Below are 20,450 nucleotides of genomic sequence, written 5' to 3'. Positions count from 1 at the left end.
CAGTAATTAACTGTATTGGTTAATCATGGGGAAATAAAACGTAATTGTTTTCGGCCAACTTATAAATTCCCAATTATAGAAAATTAAATTAAGTCGCCTGAACCAACAAATAGGGTTACAGAATGTTAAATCATTATTATAGTTTGTAGTAAACAACACAATAAACTAAACCATTTAAGCAGATTTTCGATACAAAAATTGAATAAAGGTTGGGTTTTAAATAATAAATTGTTCAATTATCGGTTGAACTTTTATTTGCGAGTAATGGTTTTAAATATGTAAATAACATAAAATCATCTGGGCTTGCAGTTGCGAAAAAACACCGCTTTTAGAGCATTTTTGCAGAAGTTAAGCTTCGTATTTCGCATTTTGGCAGCCCCTTGACCTGTTCCAAAATAAATGTGTGTGTAACGACCAAAAAGCCTTTTTGACTATTTTCGCCAGCATGTAAATATTATTTTTATACTTTGCCATGCATGGCACAAGAACACACACACCCCGCACACTCACACACACACCCTCACGTCGTTCCCATGTCAAAAAAGTTTACACTGCGCAAAGAGTTGGGGGCACACAAACACGCACACTTTGGGGTTGCCTGTTTATTCAATCAACAACTGGGGAGGTGGGAGGGTCCTGTTTGGTCCTGTTTTTGGGGAGGTGGGGACTCGATGCCACAATGCAGGAGGACATGACAAACGCAAGATGACAGTTGCCATGTTGAAAAGTGTCACAGCGACACACACTCACTCGCTGGCTATCTGCTCAACTCAACTCTCATGGGAGGTTTTTCTATGTAGTGGTAGACTACAAAGTTTTTCTACTATTTAAATCATGACAGTTTATCTAAGCAGAAAGTAACCCACTCCAGAGTCCGACTTCATCTCCGAGCGACGGAAGCCGCAACAGTTGCCACACCTTTTTGTGCAACACCACCCATTCAAGAGACAATTTCCACCATTTCCACCACCGCCCCCCTCAACTGCAAGGACCACAGGAATTTTCTCGCTGTTTTTGGCATCTTGTCAAGTTCCCGTCAGTTGGCCGCAATTTTCTTGTTTCATTTTCCCCCCCGAGTCTGTTTCCTTTTCATTTTGCCTAAAACTTTGCCACTTCCATTGCGTGAGAGACGATAATACAACATTTCTTTTCGCTTTCATCATCAACACTTACCAAGTAAAATTCATAAAAGTTTCCAACATCAACACAAAAATCCAAAATAATTAAGTGTATTAAGTTTGGCCAAGAGAAATCAAAAGAAAATGTTAATTTTCTGTACAAAACTGATTGAGTCTCTCACCTTGAGAGGTCGTAAATTAACGCTCTATGTAAATGGCCCAAATACTATAATACGCAGAGAAACTTTATTTTAACACCTGCGACCCCATTAACCTGATAGAGAAAGCTAAGAGAGAAAGCCAAGTGAAAGCCAAAAATTGATGCGCCAACTTGGCTAATCAAATTAGCAGCTGTTGTGATTTATAGACCGCACCCTCCAATTTCCATCAGGTCGAGCTAACTTTTAATTTATGCAACCTAATTGAAATGCCGTAAAAAAACAGCCAAAGCAAAAGCGAAGGAGAACGTGTAACTAAATTTATGCGTCCTTCATCCTTTTATTGGGTTAGTTTGCCCAACTAGATTTCGCAGGATATCAGAAGGTTGTTATAAGCTTTGGGATAAACTTGATTTTACAAACTATAATTTTTTGTTTGAGTTTCAGCCCTAAGCATTAGTAACTGATAGTAAATGTAAGCATCAAGATAAATAAAAAGTTTTAAATTGTTAGCTAAACTAGAAAACATTGTTTTGGGTATCAAATTTTCGACTACAGCTACCATAAAACTCCGACATTTCCTTTTGATGCATGTTAGAAACTTTCGTGTGGTGTGTCGTGTTAATGAACTTGGCTATGAGGGGCCAAATCGATTAGCCAAAATGCCCTCTCGCGACTAGTTGAAGTTTCCTCGCTGTATTCATCCGCTTCGTATTTCGAATTAATTAAAAACCTGTCAGGAGCAGCAAGAGCGAAAACCAGTTTGAAGGCCAAAAACTCCACATACATATATAGGTGCCGAGTGAAGCAAATTACATACATTAAGTATACGCATTGTGTACAAGATAATTCCGATGCCGGAAATTACCAGGTGAGTCAACAATTCCTCTCATTTTTTTCTGGTTTCCTTTTCGAGGGGTTACCGTTTCATTTTTTTTTCATCGTTTGTTCGCGTCGCAAGGCAACCTTTTTGAAACGCATAACAATAACGAAAATTTGAAAGAGATAAAAGACTTGAACGTGGGCCGGAAAACGGAAATGATTATTTCGGCTCCTCCGCCATCTCATCTTCCTTTTCGAAAATGGTCGAAGGGGGCGGGGCCAAGGAGGCGTTGTTGGCCATTGTTGTCATTGCGCCATTGTTCCATTACTGAGTTTTATGCCGCTGATGCTGATGCTGCTGTTGCTGCAATTTCATTTGGCCGGCCTTTTTCTTGGCCGTTATCAGTGACAAACGGTCAGGGCCAGGTCGTAAACAGGGGGTGGGGTGGGGACGGATGTTGGGCGGGATTGACCGTGTTGGCCAGGCACACAATTTACACATTTAAAATTCAAATAAAGTCATTTGCATGCAGACGAAATGAGCGGCTCGGCCATCTGGACACTGTCGCAACATATGCGACGCTGTCTGACCTTTGAACTCGACTCCGCGCCCCACTGGGTTTTTGTTTTTGTACATTTGTCATCATTAGTGACCCGACCTGGCTGGCCAAAAACAAAAAGTAAGGCGAGAACATGAAGGTAGACCAACGAATTTGCACGAAAAGCCCCGTGGAAAGTGGCTAAATGTAGCGACAGCCGAGACTGGCTTAGCAAAGTGGATTTTCAGTTGGGCATTCGGTGGGGGAAAACCTTAAGGGAAGATGTTTAATTTGTACAAAAAGAATTTAAGGGAAGGCTGACAAATTTGTATAACATTTTTAATGGCTCAAGTACAATTGTTCCGACTTAATAAAGAAATGAACCCTTCTTATTTTAAAATTATTCTCACTAAAAACTTTATATATATATCTCATATTTTTTCAATAACTCTCACATTAATCTGCTACTGCCAACAAACTCAAACTGAGAGCTAAGCTGTCCGTTCGATGTTTTGACAGGTTTCTTCGGCAATTTCAGAGTCCGCCACTAATCCAGACAAACTCGGCTTAATTACTTACAAGCAAATTGAAACCATAAATAAATAAAATGCGTTGAAACGAAAACTTCAACGGTGGTGGAAAAAAATGGATGGCCCGTCGTGGGGAAATGGAAGCGACCTAATACCCATATTGATAACTTAAGCCAGATGATTTACGGCCTGGTCAATCAACAAGGAGCAGCGAATACGCCTTTAGTCCTTGCCTAAGTCCTATCGATTTGACTTTTGATTGATATTTGTATTGGGCTTACTGGGTATTTGGACGGGGTCGGTTGGTCGGTTGGCTTGGCCAGGTTTGTCGGCCTGTCGGGTTGGGCATAAATCCTTTAAATGAAGTTAGAAAGTTGCCGCTCCGGCTTAAGCGTATCAATTTTAATAAATTTCCGCATGTTCCGCCATTAATTTCAGTTAATTTGCCATTTTTCATGCTTTGCCGCACGACACATTCGGCACGCTATTGCCATTTTGCATGGACCTTTGCATATAGCACCGCCCGTACATCAATGACACTCGGCGAAGAGCCACCGTAAATATCCTCGGCAGCAGCCAATATGTTTACACGCACACGGTAAACTGGCGACCTGGCTTTGGCTTTGGCCAGGAGATTTCCGCTTCCGCCGGCGGCCTGCTCAATGGATCATAAATTTCGCCATGCATCGTAATTCTTTACCAGGTTGAGGCTTTCCAAAACTGTGAAAGATAAAGAGAAAGAAGGGGTGAGAGTGCCGCAGGGTAGCTACAAGTTGGCCATTTGTTGGCGCTTTGGCTAATAGTTGGCGAAAGTTTTTCGCCCATTTCGTGCCAAGATGAAGGACATCACGACTGGTGGAATAAATATTGAAATTGCCAGAAAAGAAAACTTTCAAGGCGCTCTCTCAATATGCTACAAAGCAAAAGTTTTTCAAGACAGACGGCACTTGCCATTTTGAAGTTTCTGCGCCTGACCAAAGCTAATTTTACCCTGCCGGTTAATTATTCAAATGGATAAGTAATCTCCATTTTTTTGTTAGCATTGCGGAGTTATGCTTTTGAAGTTTCTTGGCCAACGGTTCGAATTTGAATAGAGTTTTAAGCACCTTATACAAAGGATATTGCTCTGCACCGCCTTAGTAATTCCCTGCCGTATTGGCCAGCAAAAATAAAAAGGAGCTCGATGTGCTCTTTTTTGTGCTTAACATTGAAGTGCTTTCCCCTGCAATTGTTTCACAAATGAATGGAGGCTGAACTTTTTGTGGTCCTTGGCCATTGACCAGCTGCTGCTCTATCGATTTTATTTCCTTTATGTTCGGCTCTTACCTGCCTGGGATTATGGATGGTTATTTGGCCAGAACTTAATGGAGATGAAGCCAAATTGAGGGCTGATCCCTTGAACTGATGGGCAGAATACCTAATTATGAAAGCGAGTACTGTTATTAAAATGGTGAAACTTTATCCATCCACCGGTAATCAATTAGAGTTTTTCGGTCCTATACAACTAAGATCTTAATAAGCTTAGATTATAAAAGGCTGCAAACACAGTATGTTTTGTTAACTTTGTGGTCCTAATCTATTAAAATAATATTTGGAGTAAAATTCCAGAAATAGTCCAAACAATAAATACCAAAATGATGCGTTTATTTTGCAGAGCACTTTGTTTGTAGTACCATAAATCACATCATTTCATTCACTGACCAACTATGAATGCAAAACTGTTGGCTTGCCTTTTACAAAAAGCTAACATTTTTGGGGCAAACAATATCGTTGAGGTGTCACAAACAACCCGTGGCGTTTGCATAACAAACAAAAAACAAAAACCCACAAATAAGCGAAATGAAACGCGACCGAAAAATTATGCGCAGAAAAAAATTTTGATAGAGACATTAAAACCTGCCGAAAGGATAATCCACACAGGAGTGTAGAGCAAAAAGTGATGTTGAAATGTCTGAGGGGGTATAAAATGCACACAACTCACATCTGCAAATACACTCGTTTATCATACGAATTATTCAATTGGAGCAAAGGCAACCGCTGCATTTGGCAGCCGAGGGGATTTTTCACGTGCCACTTTTTTCCACCGGGTCCTCTGTCTTTCGGCGGCTTGCCAAATGTGGAAAGCCCGATAATGATGCGGATGATGAACGCCTGCCACAGCCACATTCGCAACAGCAGTGGGACTCGCATCCAAGTGGCCTTGGCGGTGATTTAACTGCTCACGGACGGAATGAAAAATAAACTCAACTTCGACTTGCGATGGAGATGAAGAGGCGAAATCGAATCGTGCACGAAAAAATCCACTGACCAATCCACTCTGAATAACCGCGGATGTAATTAATGTTGAATGAAGTAGCGCTGAATCCTTTTATCTGTTCGCAAATTTGGCAAGTGTTCTACAGTTTGGACTTGAAAGATTCTCATTGTTAGATAATAGCGGTATTAGTATATTTTCCTTTTTCATGGCTAAGAAATTAAACTTTCGCTCAGATAAATTTAACCATTAAAATAAAAAATTTTCTAATTTTAGTTTATTCCTGGTTTCTTCTACCTGCTTATTATAAATATATATGTTAATAATAAGGATGTAGCTTTTTTAAAGCTTTAAGCATAGTTTAACTCTGTTTTAAGCTAATTTTAAAATTGGTATTTCAATCGTGTCATTTTAATCACGAGTTAATGCCACAAAGTACTATCATACCCCTCGAAGCGTTCCGAACTGACCGCAGCCACAATCAATTTTGCACTCTTTCTGCTTCTTCTTTCACTTGCGGTTTCTAATTAAGTGTTGCAGATACTCGGAAAATGCAATTTACACACACTCTCGCCCTCACAGAGGCATCCTCACCGCCAGATGGCGCTAATGAACTTCCGCTGTCAAATGAAACGCTTACCATGCAAATCGCGCCATTTTCAATAATTGAAGACGCCTGCCACCGCATTGTTATTATCATTTTCATTTTGTGCTTCCGCCACTCGACTGTTTTACTTTTCCTTGGCTCGTTCGTATATTTTTTTGTCAGTTTATTTTTTTTTTTCTGCCATGGAGTTCCGCACATGATTCACATCCGTTTAACGCCATTTTCTTCTCGATGTCCCCGGAAAGTAGGCAACAGTTTTTTTTCACTTGCGTTGACGTTCATTTGCTTCTGCTTTCAGCTGGCGCCGGCAAATTGCTCGCATTTAAATGCAAAAATTGTCGGCACGTCTAGGTGTTCATGATGTCCCACCTGCCCCAACACCTTAACCCCCCGATTTCACCTTCCCAACGCTCCCCGTTTTCGTGCCACTGAAAATTTACTGCTGCGCGTGCGTTTTCATTTGCTTTTACTGTCTTCGCTCTATCTTTCATTTTGCTCTGGCGCTTTTTTTTTGGATTTTATTTATTTGCCCAAGATTTATGTCACATGCAGGAAGACAGGCCTGTCGTAATATTTTCGCACGAACACACACGCACACACCTGTGGGTCACACACACACACACACAGTTACAGTTTGAGTGTGTGTGCGTGTCTGCGTGCGCGTTATGAATATGTATGCGTTCATTATGTGGGTAGGGGGACGGAATTTTTTACAACGGCGGAAATGTTCCCCAACTTTGGACTGGCATATGAATTATATTTTAATCATCCAGCCAGCTTCTGTCGGCATTTCCGCGTTTGCATTGTAAAGGACTAAACGAGGGACCGGAGATCTAAGTTTTCAGTTTATTGAACCCCGAGGTTAATGACACAATTTGTTTGGAGTTAGTCAAATGTTCAAGTCTAATATTTTTAATTTAGATAAACTTTATTTGTTAAAGTCTTAGTTTAAGAATATAAAAATTACAAAAAAACTTAAGCTTGTAATTGGTAACCTGGCGGGTTTTAATGAAATTGTTTTTAATATTAATATTAATATTTTCGGAAAAGAAGATTTCATAAATTGATTTATTTAAAATTTTGTTCTCTTTAAGTTGATGGGCTTAAAAAAAAATCTAACCATTTTGCACTGTTAAATATTTTCAACAAATATGCAAAGTGGCTACTTACTAAAATATTTTCAAACAAAAGGCCAAATATGAACAGCTATTTTAATTCAATGACAATTAAAAATCTTTGTAGCAATTAAAATATGGCTGATATTAAAGTATGTTAATGAATTGCAGGTAAGTAGATGCCGCGACGGGAACAATGGCAAAGTGTTATGCCATAAAATTTGGCAAATGAAATGTTAAAATTGGAAAATTTACGCCAAAATGCGCTGGCAAATTGTGAATTGCCAGCGGTCAGGGCTCAATTGGCTCGCACAGAGTGAAGTGCCATGGCCCGGGTTCATTTGGCAGTGGGCCTTGTCACATATCCAGCGCATTTCCCCTTGGTCCTGTTGTGTTCTGCGTTACAGCCGATTTAATCTGCCATCGGAGCCCTAACAACATGGCCAACAATTAAGCCGTGCGTGCAAATTCAGTGCAAATTTCCTATTTATCGGTACTACTATTGTTCGCTGACAAAAAGGCTCGTTGCTTTGGGCTCTAGTCGAACCGCAGGCTCCAATTTCAGTGCCGAAAGCGACTCCTGGGTGCTCCCTGACAACCAAGAGTACTGAATCGATACCACTCCACTCGGTTCAGTGATTAACTGCGTTGCCCTTCGATTGGCGTTGCTTTTAATTCAAAATACCAGTGTGCTAATTTGTTTCCGAAACTTTGGTGCGATGGTGTCTAATTAGGAAGTCCGACAAAGTGGCACAAAATTTGTATCTACGAGAATGTGGGTCATTGGCCCCAGACTCATCCTTAATCTCTTCCATTTCCTGATTGAAATCAAATGGCAAACGGGGGCGAACTTAATGAAATGTCAGCAGTAAACTAACAGCAAACTCGAAAAGAGCAACATGTGAGCAGGAAAAGCGCATTTAGCCAGTGAAGCAGAAGAAAAGCTACGCAAGGAAAAGCGGCAAGAAGTGCTGAATGAACCCAAGTGCAAAGCGTATTTTGTCTAAGGGCCTTTGTGCTTATGAATAGCTCAGCTTTTGTATAAATTTCCTAGCACATAGGTGGAAGGATCTTAATGATATGAACTAGTTTATTCTACCTAAGCATGCAAGGTTCAAAGTAGTAGAAAGATATATCAGTAGAATAAGCTGGGAAACCTTCAATCAAAAACAGTGAATTCAAGCCTAGATCAAATCACTATTAATCTACAAGCATAATATAAACTTTAGTTCAAGAAATTTCGCAACCGGATCTTGATAACTATCAATATTTTGGCACTTGTCATAACGGAAATTATTACCACCGAAATTTTCTTCAGCAATATATCAATTAGTTTTATTAGAGTATTGTATTTGACAGGATGAGCTGCATAAATCATTTTACTAACTACATAAAACAAATTATAAATGACTTATTGGGCTATTATGATTGATATAGAATGTAGAGCGGATACTGAAAATATTTTTATAATTGCTTTTACTATTTTACTCATCGCTAATTAACCTTTAGCTGCTCTCCAATTACCAAATAAACAAAATGTAATTAGCAAATCATTGCCATAAAAACCTGTCTTTCATTACATACACGAAAATATAACTTTGTCTAAAAAGTTTCCAAATAATTTGCATTCTCTACTTTGGGATTACAAAACAAAAACTAAACAAGGATATTTGGGGCATACTTTTTTCCACAACTCGGTGTAGTTTTCAGTTTCATATTTATTCTAATTGTAATTAGGTAATGAACCAAATGTGAGGCCATAAAATATAATTCAACAAATATGTAATGTACACATAAAAACTTTTCCTTGTGCAATTTCGTTTTGCTGGTATTACCTTTAAAGCATTGCCAATCATTTATATACTTCAGTTGAACCCTAACTAACTTCTCAACATGCTGACCTATCTGGCATCGCAAATTGCAGCTCATCGTCGTTGTTGGCCATGGCTCACTGACTTTTAAACCAATATGTAAAGGAAAGTACAAATGAAAATAAAGTAACGAAGTTGTAACAAGCAGTACAAACAAGTGAACAATAAAACCACTTAAAAAGCAAGCAGCAGAAAATTTCCCTCAACCCCGAGAGCCACAGACACCCACATATAAAAACTAACACGCAGAACAGTAAAAGCAGAAGCACCCGCAGGATCCGAAGGAGTAGTTACAGCAACAAACAGGAGTAGTCGGAGTGTCAGTCTGTCCTATATAAAAAGTAAAATAATTGGCGTGTCAGACATTTTGTTACGCCCAATTTAAGTGCTTCCTCGTTTATCCGAAAAAAAGGAATGTTCGCTTTCGAAAAGTGGGAACCTTAATTCAATCTCCTCCCTTTCATTGGTTTAAAAAGAAACATTTTACTTACTTTTATTAATAAAAGGGTATGAAACATTGTTATTTACTACTTTATTTACTATTTAATAAATACTTTTGTTAGAAAAAATCTGTTTCGGTTACGCTGCCACTTGAACTTTCGCTTTTTGCATATACAGTGGTATCCGTAGGAGGATCTTCGCTGGATTCGCCAGTATCATTTTCCGTGGATTCTGTGCAGGATTCTGTTGAAGATTCTGGAACTTCTACGAGCTTTGTAGTGGAGTCCTCAGCCTCTTCACTCTGATCAGAGACCATTTCAGAGTCCGTATCGGAATTCGTAGAAGAATCCGAAGAAGAATCCGTAGAAGAATTCATAAACGATTCCGAGGACGAACCACTTAAAGAATCCTCATAGAAATCAGAGGAATCTTCCTCGATGAAATTCGTTTCTGAATTCTTTTCTGTATCTTCTTTTTCACTATCTTCAGAAGAGCTCCAAGTCAACTTACTCTCACTCTCGGGATCGTTGCTTATATCATATATCTCATAATTTACACTTTTTGCTGATCTTGGCGTTTGTATATATTCGGGGCATATATAATCGAAAATATTACGCGATGGCTGGTATATTAAATCTTTATGTCTTTTGCTAGTGATGGTATTTTCGTCAATAATGGGCACGACCTTTCTCATCCTATACATAAAGGTTTTTCTAGACTCTTGGATTGCATCCAAATACGTGAGGAACCTGTCCACAGTAAGAATACAGGCGCCGTTCTTATCGACAATCCAATCATAGGGACATTTAGGATCCCGTATCCACACGCGGGTGTCCATCGTATTTTTCTCTGACCCAGAGAACCCCATATGTGTTTCGTGTTGGGTCTGGATTGCCCTATCGAGATAGGCACAAACCATATCAGCGAGTTCTGGCTCCATGTCTTCGAGAGTGTCGGCGCAATGAAGCAGAAATGCGGGTGGCATCATATGGAACCTAACCTTCTCTAAGATACGAGCAGTATGCTTCATTTTCTTCCGAAAGTCTGTGGATAGCCAGAGCAGAGCTGAGTAATAAATCTGTAGAGCACACCGAATTTGCTGAATAAGCTAAATGTTAATGTTTATAAAGTCCTATTCTGTTAAAAACATTTTATAGTGAATAAAATACTTGAAAAACTAAATTTTATATTTATATATAAAACAGCTTTAAAAAACAACTATCAGCTATCATGAAAAAAAATTATAAAATAAATTGAAAAATCGTTTATCTTTCTTCTGGTGTTCTTCATTATTTATAATGACAAGGCTGACTTACCTCAATCTCTGACTGCACAGCCAAGGTATTGGAGCCAAGAAGATTGCATAGGAAGTTGGCATGCATCTCCTGAAACTGATAGCTGCCCACCACGACCAGGAAGCACTTGCCCACCCGTCGCAGCATCATGTGGGCAACTTGGAAAAAGCCCCTGGATATGGCAGCCACAAAGCAATCGAAGGCTGTCAACTCGAAGAAGTTGTTATAATCGTTTAGGGCCTCGAAGACGCTTTTGCACAACAGGGGACACCTGAGAATCTCTGCGGCTTTCAGCACATCCAACAACTGTTGGCCATCGTTGGGACATAATGCCTCGTCAATGCCGGTCATCCAGGCGTAGGCCACTTCAAAGGACTCATTGGTCAGCGTATCCTTGGGAAACTGGACCACTTGATTTATTTTAAGGCAATTTGCGAATAACTCACAGAAGACGCGAAGCACGAGAACATTGCACTTGTAGACTGTATCGTTAATTATCAAATGGGCATGGCGACCGACGTTTTTCTCAAGGGCAAGTTCCAATTTTTTACTTAGCGGGCACTTTGCAAACTGCTTCCAGTTGGTGAAGCCAACGTGTGGCATCAACTCTTTCCAAGCTTCGAGCTGGAAAACAGGTTCGAATGGCGTCTCATCCTCTTTACTTTCCTCATCTACGTCTAGGTTAAATGCGTCTATATAATCCATACACAAAGTAAACTTATACTTAAAATATACAAAATATTGGAAAGAAGTTTTAAATCAAGAAGATTTGAAAGTGTTTTAAAGGAATGATTGATGCTAATCGAATGTGCAAACTGCCTTTAGCAGAAGAGAATACAATAAATAAACTTGATTAAGTGGATAATTATAATGTTAATATGATGTTAATAACTTTATTATTCAAATGAAACTATGGGGTTGTAAGACAACAATGACAGCACAAATTGAAAATGAATTGATTAAGTGGTTACCCATATTCGCATATATTTAACCATAAATATTTTAATAATGCTATTTTCAAGCCATTAATATTGATGGAACTAAAGAATTCTTACAAATTAATCAAGTGTATTCAGTTGGCATATTGACAATGTCCCCGCATTTATTCGCCCTCGCTAAATGCTGCCGTGCGGTTGCTGGTCGGTCTGAATTCATTAATTTGCCATATTAAATTTGCATTAATTAAATACAAAAACGGTCGCTTGGTGAGTTGGTGCATTTAAATGCTGATGGTCATTCAATGGGTAGTAATAATTGCAAGTCATTCGAACAACAAAACCTTAATGTAAATCAGCATTCTTGCATGCTTAATTTAATCATCGATTCAAAGGCAATCAATCTTAAATTGAAATAAAAATCTCGCACACAATGCAGAAAATACGAGTATTTATTTTTATTACCTGAGTACACAGGATTCCATTCTTGCAACCTGAACGATGTTTATTAAATGTTGAGAAACTGAAAGAGTTTCAAATATTTTCGTAAACCTTATTTAACCTCGTTCAGAAAACAAACTAGCAGCTGGCTAAGAGCCGCTTTGCATGTCTCCGCAACATTTAGCAAGCCCCGGCATATAATTAAACACACACATACGCCAACACACACGAAAACACAATATGTCGCTGCAACTCTGCGCACTTCCGCTTAAAACCTTTTACTTCCGGCTGGCAGGACTCAAAAAAAGTACACAACTAGCCCGAAATAGCCAAACTTTATCCGCACATTGCATGTGCCACGCAAATGCAAATTTTATATACCCACTAGCATTCCTTTTTGTGAGGCTCTTCACGATTTAAATTTTATAATATTAAATGCCCTGAAAGTGTGCCACACAGATACTAAAGCCGACTTTCTCGGTCGGGGATCGTGGTATTGGGGTATTATCGCCATGTAAGTTATGGCGTCAAAAAGCAATCAATTTTTAATTTTGCGTTTAATTAAAAATGCAGCCGAGGCGCAATTAAAATTATCCCCTGCATTTAACATACGGCGTTTGTCGAGAGCAAGGATAAATGTTTTATTTTTTGGCCCGGCCAACTCGAAAGTTAGTCGGCGCTTAAATGACAGTAACCAAAATCTGGTTTTGTTGCAATCAATCATGGCCGGGTCGGTGGGTTTCTGGGTTGGTGGGCTGATGAGTCCGCGGGTCGATGTGTCGTTGCTGCTCGCTCAGCATCATCGGTAATTGGAAATAGGTGGCATCGTCATCGTGATTGCGTGGTCATTCTGCCGCAGCAACATAGACACGACCTGACACTCACTTCTGATACAGCACTATTTACGATTAGGTCAAAATAGATGCACATTCAATAATAACTATTATCAGATAAAAACAATTCTTATTGTTTAATTTAAGTGATTCAGAGTTGGGTAAATTTTAAATTTCGGTTAATGTTTAACAACAATATAATAAATGTCAAGTGTAATACGTTTTATTCATTTTTTTTATAAGAATGAATGTAAACCTAATTTTTAAGGTCAAAAGATTTAAAATGAATTTTTTTTTTAATTTTAAATTAACATAAATTATATAAATTTAATTAGGTTTAATTTAATATTGATCAACTTATAGTAAGTAGCTCTATTATTACGACGAAAGCTGTGTACATCAACATTTATCACTCGTACACATGCAAACGTTGCAACTGCGTTGCGGTTGCAACCCTAAAAGTTCGCTGCGGACGTCGAACGTTCGTTTCAATGGGTTTATTAGCATGCCTCTGTGGCGTATGAGTGATATTTCAATAATGAGCATTCAATAAATTGGCAATAATTATCGCCGGACATCATATGACCAATTTGTGTCGCTTCCGAACAAACGACGATTGCCGCAGCATGGCATACTCGATAAAACAGTAAACATTGCACACGTATATATAAAAGCGTTTAAGCCAGGATAATTATGAAGATGCGAATAAAGCCGTAAATATATTCGCAATAAAGGGAATAATATACTTAAGAAGTATTCTTAAGTGGCTTATCTTTTATCATATATTACACATACGTTTCAAAATTTTTTAACAAGATGCACTTAACCAATATATACCGTATGTGTCGTGAAAGTGATGTGTTTTCGAACCTGATTACCCTGTCAAGATAAATTGAAAAGCATTATTCAATTGCTAAATAAAGCCCACCGATGACAGGCCGTCGTATTGGCGTTTAGCCAGCAGATCAAAGGTGTCGACCTAGCCTTTCTCCAAATCACTTTCCATTAATTTAGTCGGCAGGCAGTGAACAATTTGATTACCAAAAGCTGAGGGCACGTCTGCTGGCTAGAAATTACATGGACATGAAATTTAATCATTCTAATTTGTGGAATTTATAAAGTTTATTGCTTAGGCTTAATAGACACAAATGCTAACAGATTTTTTTAGGGGCAAATGGTGGCGTTCGTTTCAAGTTGGACGCGCCTGAAAGGAAACCATCCCATTATCTCAAATTTTATGACTTAATACAGAATTCGTGATACACTTTAATAAATAATATTTTAAATTAGCAATCTTTAAAAAAAATAATTATTCAGTTGTTGTTAAATACAATTTAATGAAATATTATAGAATTTTAAATCAAATCCATAAACATTAAAGAAAGGGAGTCTTATGTTTGTACGTTATATTTTTTTCCAATTTTGTCGACCAACATTATTTTCCCTCAGTCGGATTTTCTTTGGCGTTTTCCGGAGTGGCGGTTTTTTCTCTTTGCGTGGCACAAGCTTTTGTTTTCCAGCCTGTCGTTATAGAGCACATGGAGCTTAGCCTTGGTTGGCTACGTGCGGAAATGTGTCTAAATTGTGTGTAAAAATTTCGCCATCTCCTTGTTATTACATTTTTTGCGCCCTCTTCGCCGCAAGTTGGGGTGACACCATATGGCCTCAGCAGATAAGGCTAAGTAATTGATGGACAACGGACTAGCTTTTGAAAGTGGTTCACTTTAGAGGGGTAATATCATATTGAAAACGAATTTATGGTGCATGGTTTTAGGAACTGAAAGTTAAAGATTAAAATAACAACCAAAATTCAAGAACCTTTGTAAACTCCTCAGTAAAGTTTTCCCATTTGAAACCAAAACGTTTATTGCCCCCCAGTTTAAAATTCAACGAAGCATTTCCCGAAAATAGCCTCAACACAAGATTGCTGCAATCTAGTCTATAAGTTTTAAACGCTTCCTAACCAAAGCCAATTATGTCCTACCGTATCTGTGGACCACAATATCGCTGCCCCCACCAATCTTACATAAGATTTTCAATTAGCATTTAGGGGAACTTGGCCAAGACCAGGTTCCCTTTTTTCCCTACCCTCGAAACGAGGCACCCAGTTTAACTAGGAAATTGAGACATGTTGTTTGAGTACATTTTGTGGTTTTGACTCTGGCAGCCGGGCTGTGGGAATTTTCGTGTTTTGTGTATGCAATTTTAAATGCACATCGCAGCTCAGCTTAGTTTGGCCCGGTTCGGTTTGTTTTGGTTTCACCCAAACCAATTCCCAAGACCCATGTTGCTGTAACGAGCCGCCTTTGTTTGCTAAAAACTTATCAAGGCTATGGTCAGCACTTGGACTGGGGGAAACGAGTCCTGGGTAAACAAGGAGCAAATGCCTGCAATGATGATCCTGCAGCTGGAGCCATCCTCCTTTCGGCCTGGCCAATTTTTATTCAGACTGTCGATTCTGTGTGGGTGGTTGGTTGGTCGATTCCTCTATTCCTTTGGCCATTGTACTAGGGATGTGTGTACTTTAAAGGTCTCGGTAGTCACTTCCACATGATTGGGCAATTCACAATCTTTTTCATATGGCCACCCCGGCTGTTGTCTAAGCTGATGACTCAATTAACTGCCAAACGTGCTTTTGTGAGCTGTCAGCTGGAAAGGCTTAGCTCAGCTACGATGTCCGCTTGCAATTAGCCCATTTAATCATTGACACGAGAATTAGGGCCAATGTTCTTAGTTTAAAATTGAAGGTTACGAATAGATGCTTAAGATGCTTACCCTTTCCTATAAAAATTAAGGTAAAGAATCACTTTTCTGCTGTATTTTAAATTCTTTTCAGATACTAAGCTTTGTTTTGCTCCCCATTTTAAATATTAAATCTTTAAAAGAGGCAAGAAGCGGCATTAAATGGAACGTGCAAAATCCATGGTCAGCAAAAAGCTGTCATCGAAAGCAGAACAATAAATATGCGCTGCTCATGATTAATGATTTGCACGCACAAACGAACTAACCGAGGAAAAAAACAGCAACAGCAGTGTTCTTGGCCAACTTGAGAGCCAAAAAACAGGCAGCAGTGAAACAACGCCTGGGCGGGCATTCAGTTTGTTTGGCTTTGGTGGCAGCGTAGCGTGTATTAAGGGAATTAAAATGTTATTATATAAAACAAGGACAAGGGTCCCGGGCAAGATGTTGATGATGGGGAGGTGTGTCGAGAGGACACGGTGGCAATGCTGCTGCCACTGATCCAGGATAACGACGTGATAATCACACCCATCACAGACACCCAAACACCCAGACACCCAGCATATGACGGACGATGGACGAAGGGACTTGCCAGGTGACTTGTACATAATTCCGCCAATTTCTGCAAAGAACTTAATTTTACGCTCCTGCATCTCCGAAATGAAAAGTTGAAAGCTCCCCGCAACCGGGGCGCCCCAACAACCTTTGTCTGGCTTTAATAAGTTAGCTTAGTTCCAGCCAGAAAAGCACTCAAGCAGGCACTCAGTTGGCTTCCTTTCAAATATTCCTCCATTTCGTATACGAGTACCCCGAAGTTTTTGTCTTTCATGGGGTCTTAAATTGCGTTCTTCAGGGTCTTCCTTTGTTTTGCATTGTTGTGCCAAAAAAAAAATGACTGGGTCAACTCTTTGGGGTTTCTCAGATATTTAAGGAATTTTTAATTTGCCTTAGGCGCAAAATACATTTTTCCAGTTTAATATTGTATTTAGTATGCATTGCGGGTTAAAGCACCAAAAAAAAGTTGTGTTTTTTTTTTTTTTTTTGAAATGGAATTTCAAAGAAAAAAATTTTAAATATTAGTTTTTAATAACTCATATAGGTTATTTTCTACAATTAATTTTCAAATTGATTTTGCAAAGGGTAACATATGTGATAGGAAATCTATAAACTCTATTTATTGTTGATATTCTTCATAATTCTTTCCATTTTGGTCTTCTTTTTATTTTAGGGACCGCATGCAAGTAAACATTTGATATGAAAACTTCAACGTCTGTAAGGAAAGAAATTATTACAAAACTTAAAAATAAATAACAGTAAAAATTATGAAAAAACTTACATCCATATAGGTGGTTATAGATACAGATGAAAGGTTATAGGTTTTCCACATGTAAGGCTTCGAGGCTCGGATCATCAAGATGAGAATCATTTTCCTATAAGCCGGATCTCCTTCATACCAGTTGCTATAGAAAGCAGCTGGTAAAATTTTGAAACTCTGAAAAAAGAAACATAAAACGTTATATCTATTTTTTTACAGTATAGAAAACTGCAATAACAAAACGGACGACTTCCTGATATTGCACTCTTTTCTGGACCACAATTTCGTAAAAAGTAATTTCGCGAAAATTAGGCAGGTTATTTGCCAATAATGCCCCAGGAACATGCAACTGCCGTAATTGAATAGTCATGGTAGTTATAAATGTATGTTACCTCGCAAGCGGAGAAGGTTATTTTTAAATGTTAGTTTAAGTCGCATTTATGAAAATATTAACCATATAATTATTTGGAACTTTGAAAGCATTGTTGAAAACAATTTCTATTGTATAATGGTTTTAAGATTCTTTCAATGTAAAAACTATTAAAAGATGCCTGGCTGATTGACCAATAAAGTCCTTCAGCTGCATCTGGTCATCATTTATTATTGAATTCCGTAATTGGCTGGATAATCCACGATGAGAACCAGCAACTGGTTCAGTTGGGCTATAAGCTATTTTTTTAAGTCTTGTAATTTTTAATGCATGATGGGGAACAATTTTTCAAGGCTAATTCGGTCGAGTTTGTTTTTAAAAAAAAAAAAAAAATTTTAATCTTAAAATATGCGAGAATATAATTTTTTTTGGGTCGTATCTTGGGTCTTTGCTCTGTCAAAGCCTAACTTAAACATCTTTATTTAACTTACCTCAATAGTGATTTGAGTGCCAAGGTAAGAGATATAGAAATTGTAAAAAATGAAGGCTATTATACCATTGATGTACTTCATAGCAGATGCCAAATCCAGAAGCAGCACAGCCAAACTTGACATACAAAGTGCGATAGTGGAGAAAACTACGCTGCTCAGAAATATGGGATTCAAGATCTGGTTGAACTGCTCCCCAAGTCTGAGGATGCGACAATGATAGGCAATTAAATTCCTTAATTTCTGTTTGGACCCAGGACTCCGGCAGTCTAGTGAGAGAAGCTGAGTGGTCAAGGCGTCGAAATGAAATCTCAGTTGGCAAGTGAATATGCAGAGTGCATTTAGAACAATCAAGGTGTAGCAAACGCCCAGAAAGGATCCCAGTGCTTCACTTAGGTAGGCTATCCCGAATCCGATTCCAGAACCTTGAACCCTCCAAGGAAACCAAGTATTAGCTTGCATGCTGTAGCTTATGTCCTTCTTTATCGAATACTGCCACAGGAGCAATAGAAGCGGTTCCCCGTTATAGTAAAAATAAAAGACTGCGTAGAACCTAAACATCCACTTCATTGTAATCATCGCTGTATCGTAGTAATGCTGTCTCCGGTATTGATTATCTTCTGACCTCGGACTCATCGCCTGAATCTCGGCAAAAGCTTCCTCAACTCGAAGTCTGTTCCGAGTCATTGTCCATATGTTGGTTATTGCAATTAGTGTTAGCATAAGTGAACCGCATGTTTCCGCTAATTCTGCAACAAATTTTATGGCATCCTTTTCGGTTAGGCCAAACATGTACCAATACGTAATTATTCCGAAGTTCTGATAGAGCATACTTCCGGCTGCAAGAAAGAAGCTGATTCTTCTGGCCAAACTTTGCGGATCTCCTTCCATTCGTCCACCAATCCACTGAAAGCGGGCAGTGAAACCCAACCAACAGGAAATGTCCATATACTTTAAATAGTCTTGCAACTGCATTCTGCACTAAACTGTAACTGTGGTATGGAAACGCAGTACCAGGACTTTTATACCCTATCCTGCAGTCCTAATTGAGTCATTTTTAAGCAGCTCAATTAGCGCTTCTGAGAACAGACAGTTGTTCGGCTTAGTACTATGTAATGTCACAATCCAAAAATGACTTAAGGTAATAAATAAATGATCCCGAAATTCCCATACTTACTGCAGTGGTGACCTCAGTGCCCATATAGCACATAATGAAGTTGTAGAGCAGAAATGCAACCAGACCGCTGATGTACTTCAAGGCAGATGCGAAATCGAGTAGCAGAACAGCCACGCTCGTCATGCAAATGGCAATTGTGGAACCAACTAGGCTACTACCAAATATGAAGTTCAAGATATAGTTTACATGGTCTCCGATCTGTAGAATACGATAATGGTAGGCGATCAGCTGCTTCAACTGTTGAACAGCTCCAGGTTGACTGGAATCCAGATGCAGTAGTTTATTGGCCATGCCATCGTAGTGCATTTTCAGTTGGCAAGTAAATATGCAAACCAAGTCGTGGGTGGCTAAACTAAAGCCTACGCCAACAAACGAGGCCATGGCAATGCTAATTACAGCCACGCCAAAACCAATCGCTGAGCCATGAACTTTCCAGGGAAACCAGGTGTTAGTCTGCGTCCTGAAGCTCAGTTCCTCTTCATCCTGCAGGTTTTCCCAAAGGAGCAACAAAATCGGTGCACTATTATAGTACACGTAGAATACCATGTACAATATGAACTCAATTTTCATTATTCGCATGGCCTTGTCGTAATAATACTGATTGCGATAGTGCTTGTCGTTTTCCCTGGGATACAGTTCCTGCAAGTCCTCGAATATCCTTTCGATTCGACGGCGGTGCTTCGTGAGTGCATAGATATTCGAAGATCCCACCAAGGTTAGCATAAGTGAACCGCACATTTCCGAAATTTCCGTAACAAAGGTAACCGTATCCGTGGCCAACCGTCCGTAGCGATACCAATACATAAATACTCCAAAAATTTGGTAAATTGAACAAATCACACCGAGTACGAACATGGTTTTTTTCTCCAAGGAGTAGGGTTTTCTTTCTGTGGGACGCCCTGACCACTGATATCGGGGAATGCATGCCATAAAGCAAGCTCGGTCTATATACTTCGTATAGCTATGGAACTGCATCCTGCTTTCGACTGCAACCGACTTGCCAACGAATTAAACTGGTAGGCTTTCAGTGGTCAGATTTAAGAACCTAATTTAGTAATATTTAATCAATGCTTGGGAAATGCAACTGCTGGTACATATTATCAGTGATGCCAATTTGGTGTTCTATTTCAGGAAACAAAGTAACTTCTATGCAATATTTTTTATTTTAATTTAAAAAAAAGTTTGAAAGCTTAAGATTTAAGCATAAGAAATGAAAATATTTCATTATTCATAATGCAAAATAAGACTTTCAAATTATTTATTTTTCTATTTTTCCTGGATTTTTTTAGGTTTTAATGATTTTGTATAAAAATCTAGAAAACCAATTGCTAAATCGAATTCAGCTCCCACATCATTTGTTTATTTATTTATTTTATATTCGTGTCAAGCTCGTAATGATGAT

At 38.8% G+C, this 20,450-nt stretch overlaps 2 protein-coding genes across 3 annotated transcripts; both read right to left on the bottom strand.

The window, feature by feature from the left end:
- Positions 1-9,531: 9,531 nt before the first annotated feature.
- On the bottom strand, positions 9,532-11,513 carry LOC108089330. Of its 2 annotated transcripts, none has more exons than XM_017187508.1 (2): positions 10,772-11,513; positions 9,532-10,533 (listed from the first exon to the last, which is right to left on the bottom strand). In XM_017187508.1, exons 1-2 carry the CDS (start codon positions 11,453-11,455, stop codon positions 9,574-9,576), a joined length of 1,644 nt encoding a protein of 547 aa, XP_017042997.1. In that variant the 5' UTR covers positions 11,456-11,513; the 3' UTR covers positions 9,532-9,573. The 2 variants fall into 2 exon arrangements, with proteins under 2 accessions (XP_017042997.1, XP_017042998.1); XM_017187509.1 differs by having other exon boundaries at positions 10,418-10,499.
- A 5,404-nt stretch (positions 11,514-16,917) lies between these two features.
- On the bottom strand, positions 16,918-20,023 carry LOC108095400 (putative odorant receptor 69a). The gene is made up of 4 exons (XM_017196483.1): positions 19,049-20,023; positions 17,875-18,852; positions 17,035-17,190; positions 16,918-16,968 (listed from the first exon to the last, which is right to left on the bottom strand). Exons 1-4 carry the CDS (start codon positions 20,021-20,023, stop codon positions 16,918-16,920), a joined length of 2,160 nt encoding a protein of 719 aa, XP_017051972.1.
- Between the last annotated feature and the right edge of the window lie 427 nt (positions 20,024-20,450).

Source organism: Drosophila ficusphila, unplaced genomic scaffold (assembly GCF_018152265.1).
Source record: "Drosophila ficusphila isolate 14025-0441.05 unplaced genomic scaffold, ASM1815226v1 contig_286, whole genome shotgun sequence".
NCBI lineage: Eukaryota > Metazoa > Arthropoda > Insecta > Diptera > Drosophilidae > Drosophila > Drosophila ficusphila.
The sequence above is the reverse complement of the archived record's forward strand: the minus strand, read 5'-3'. Positions and strand labels throughout refer to the sequence as shown.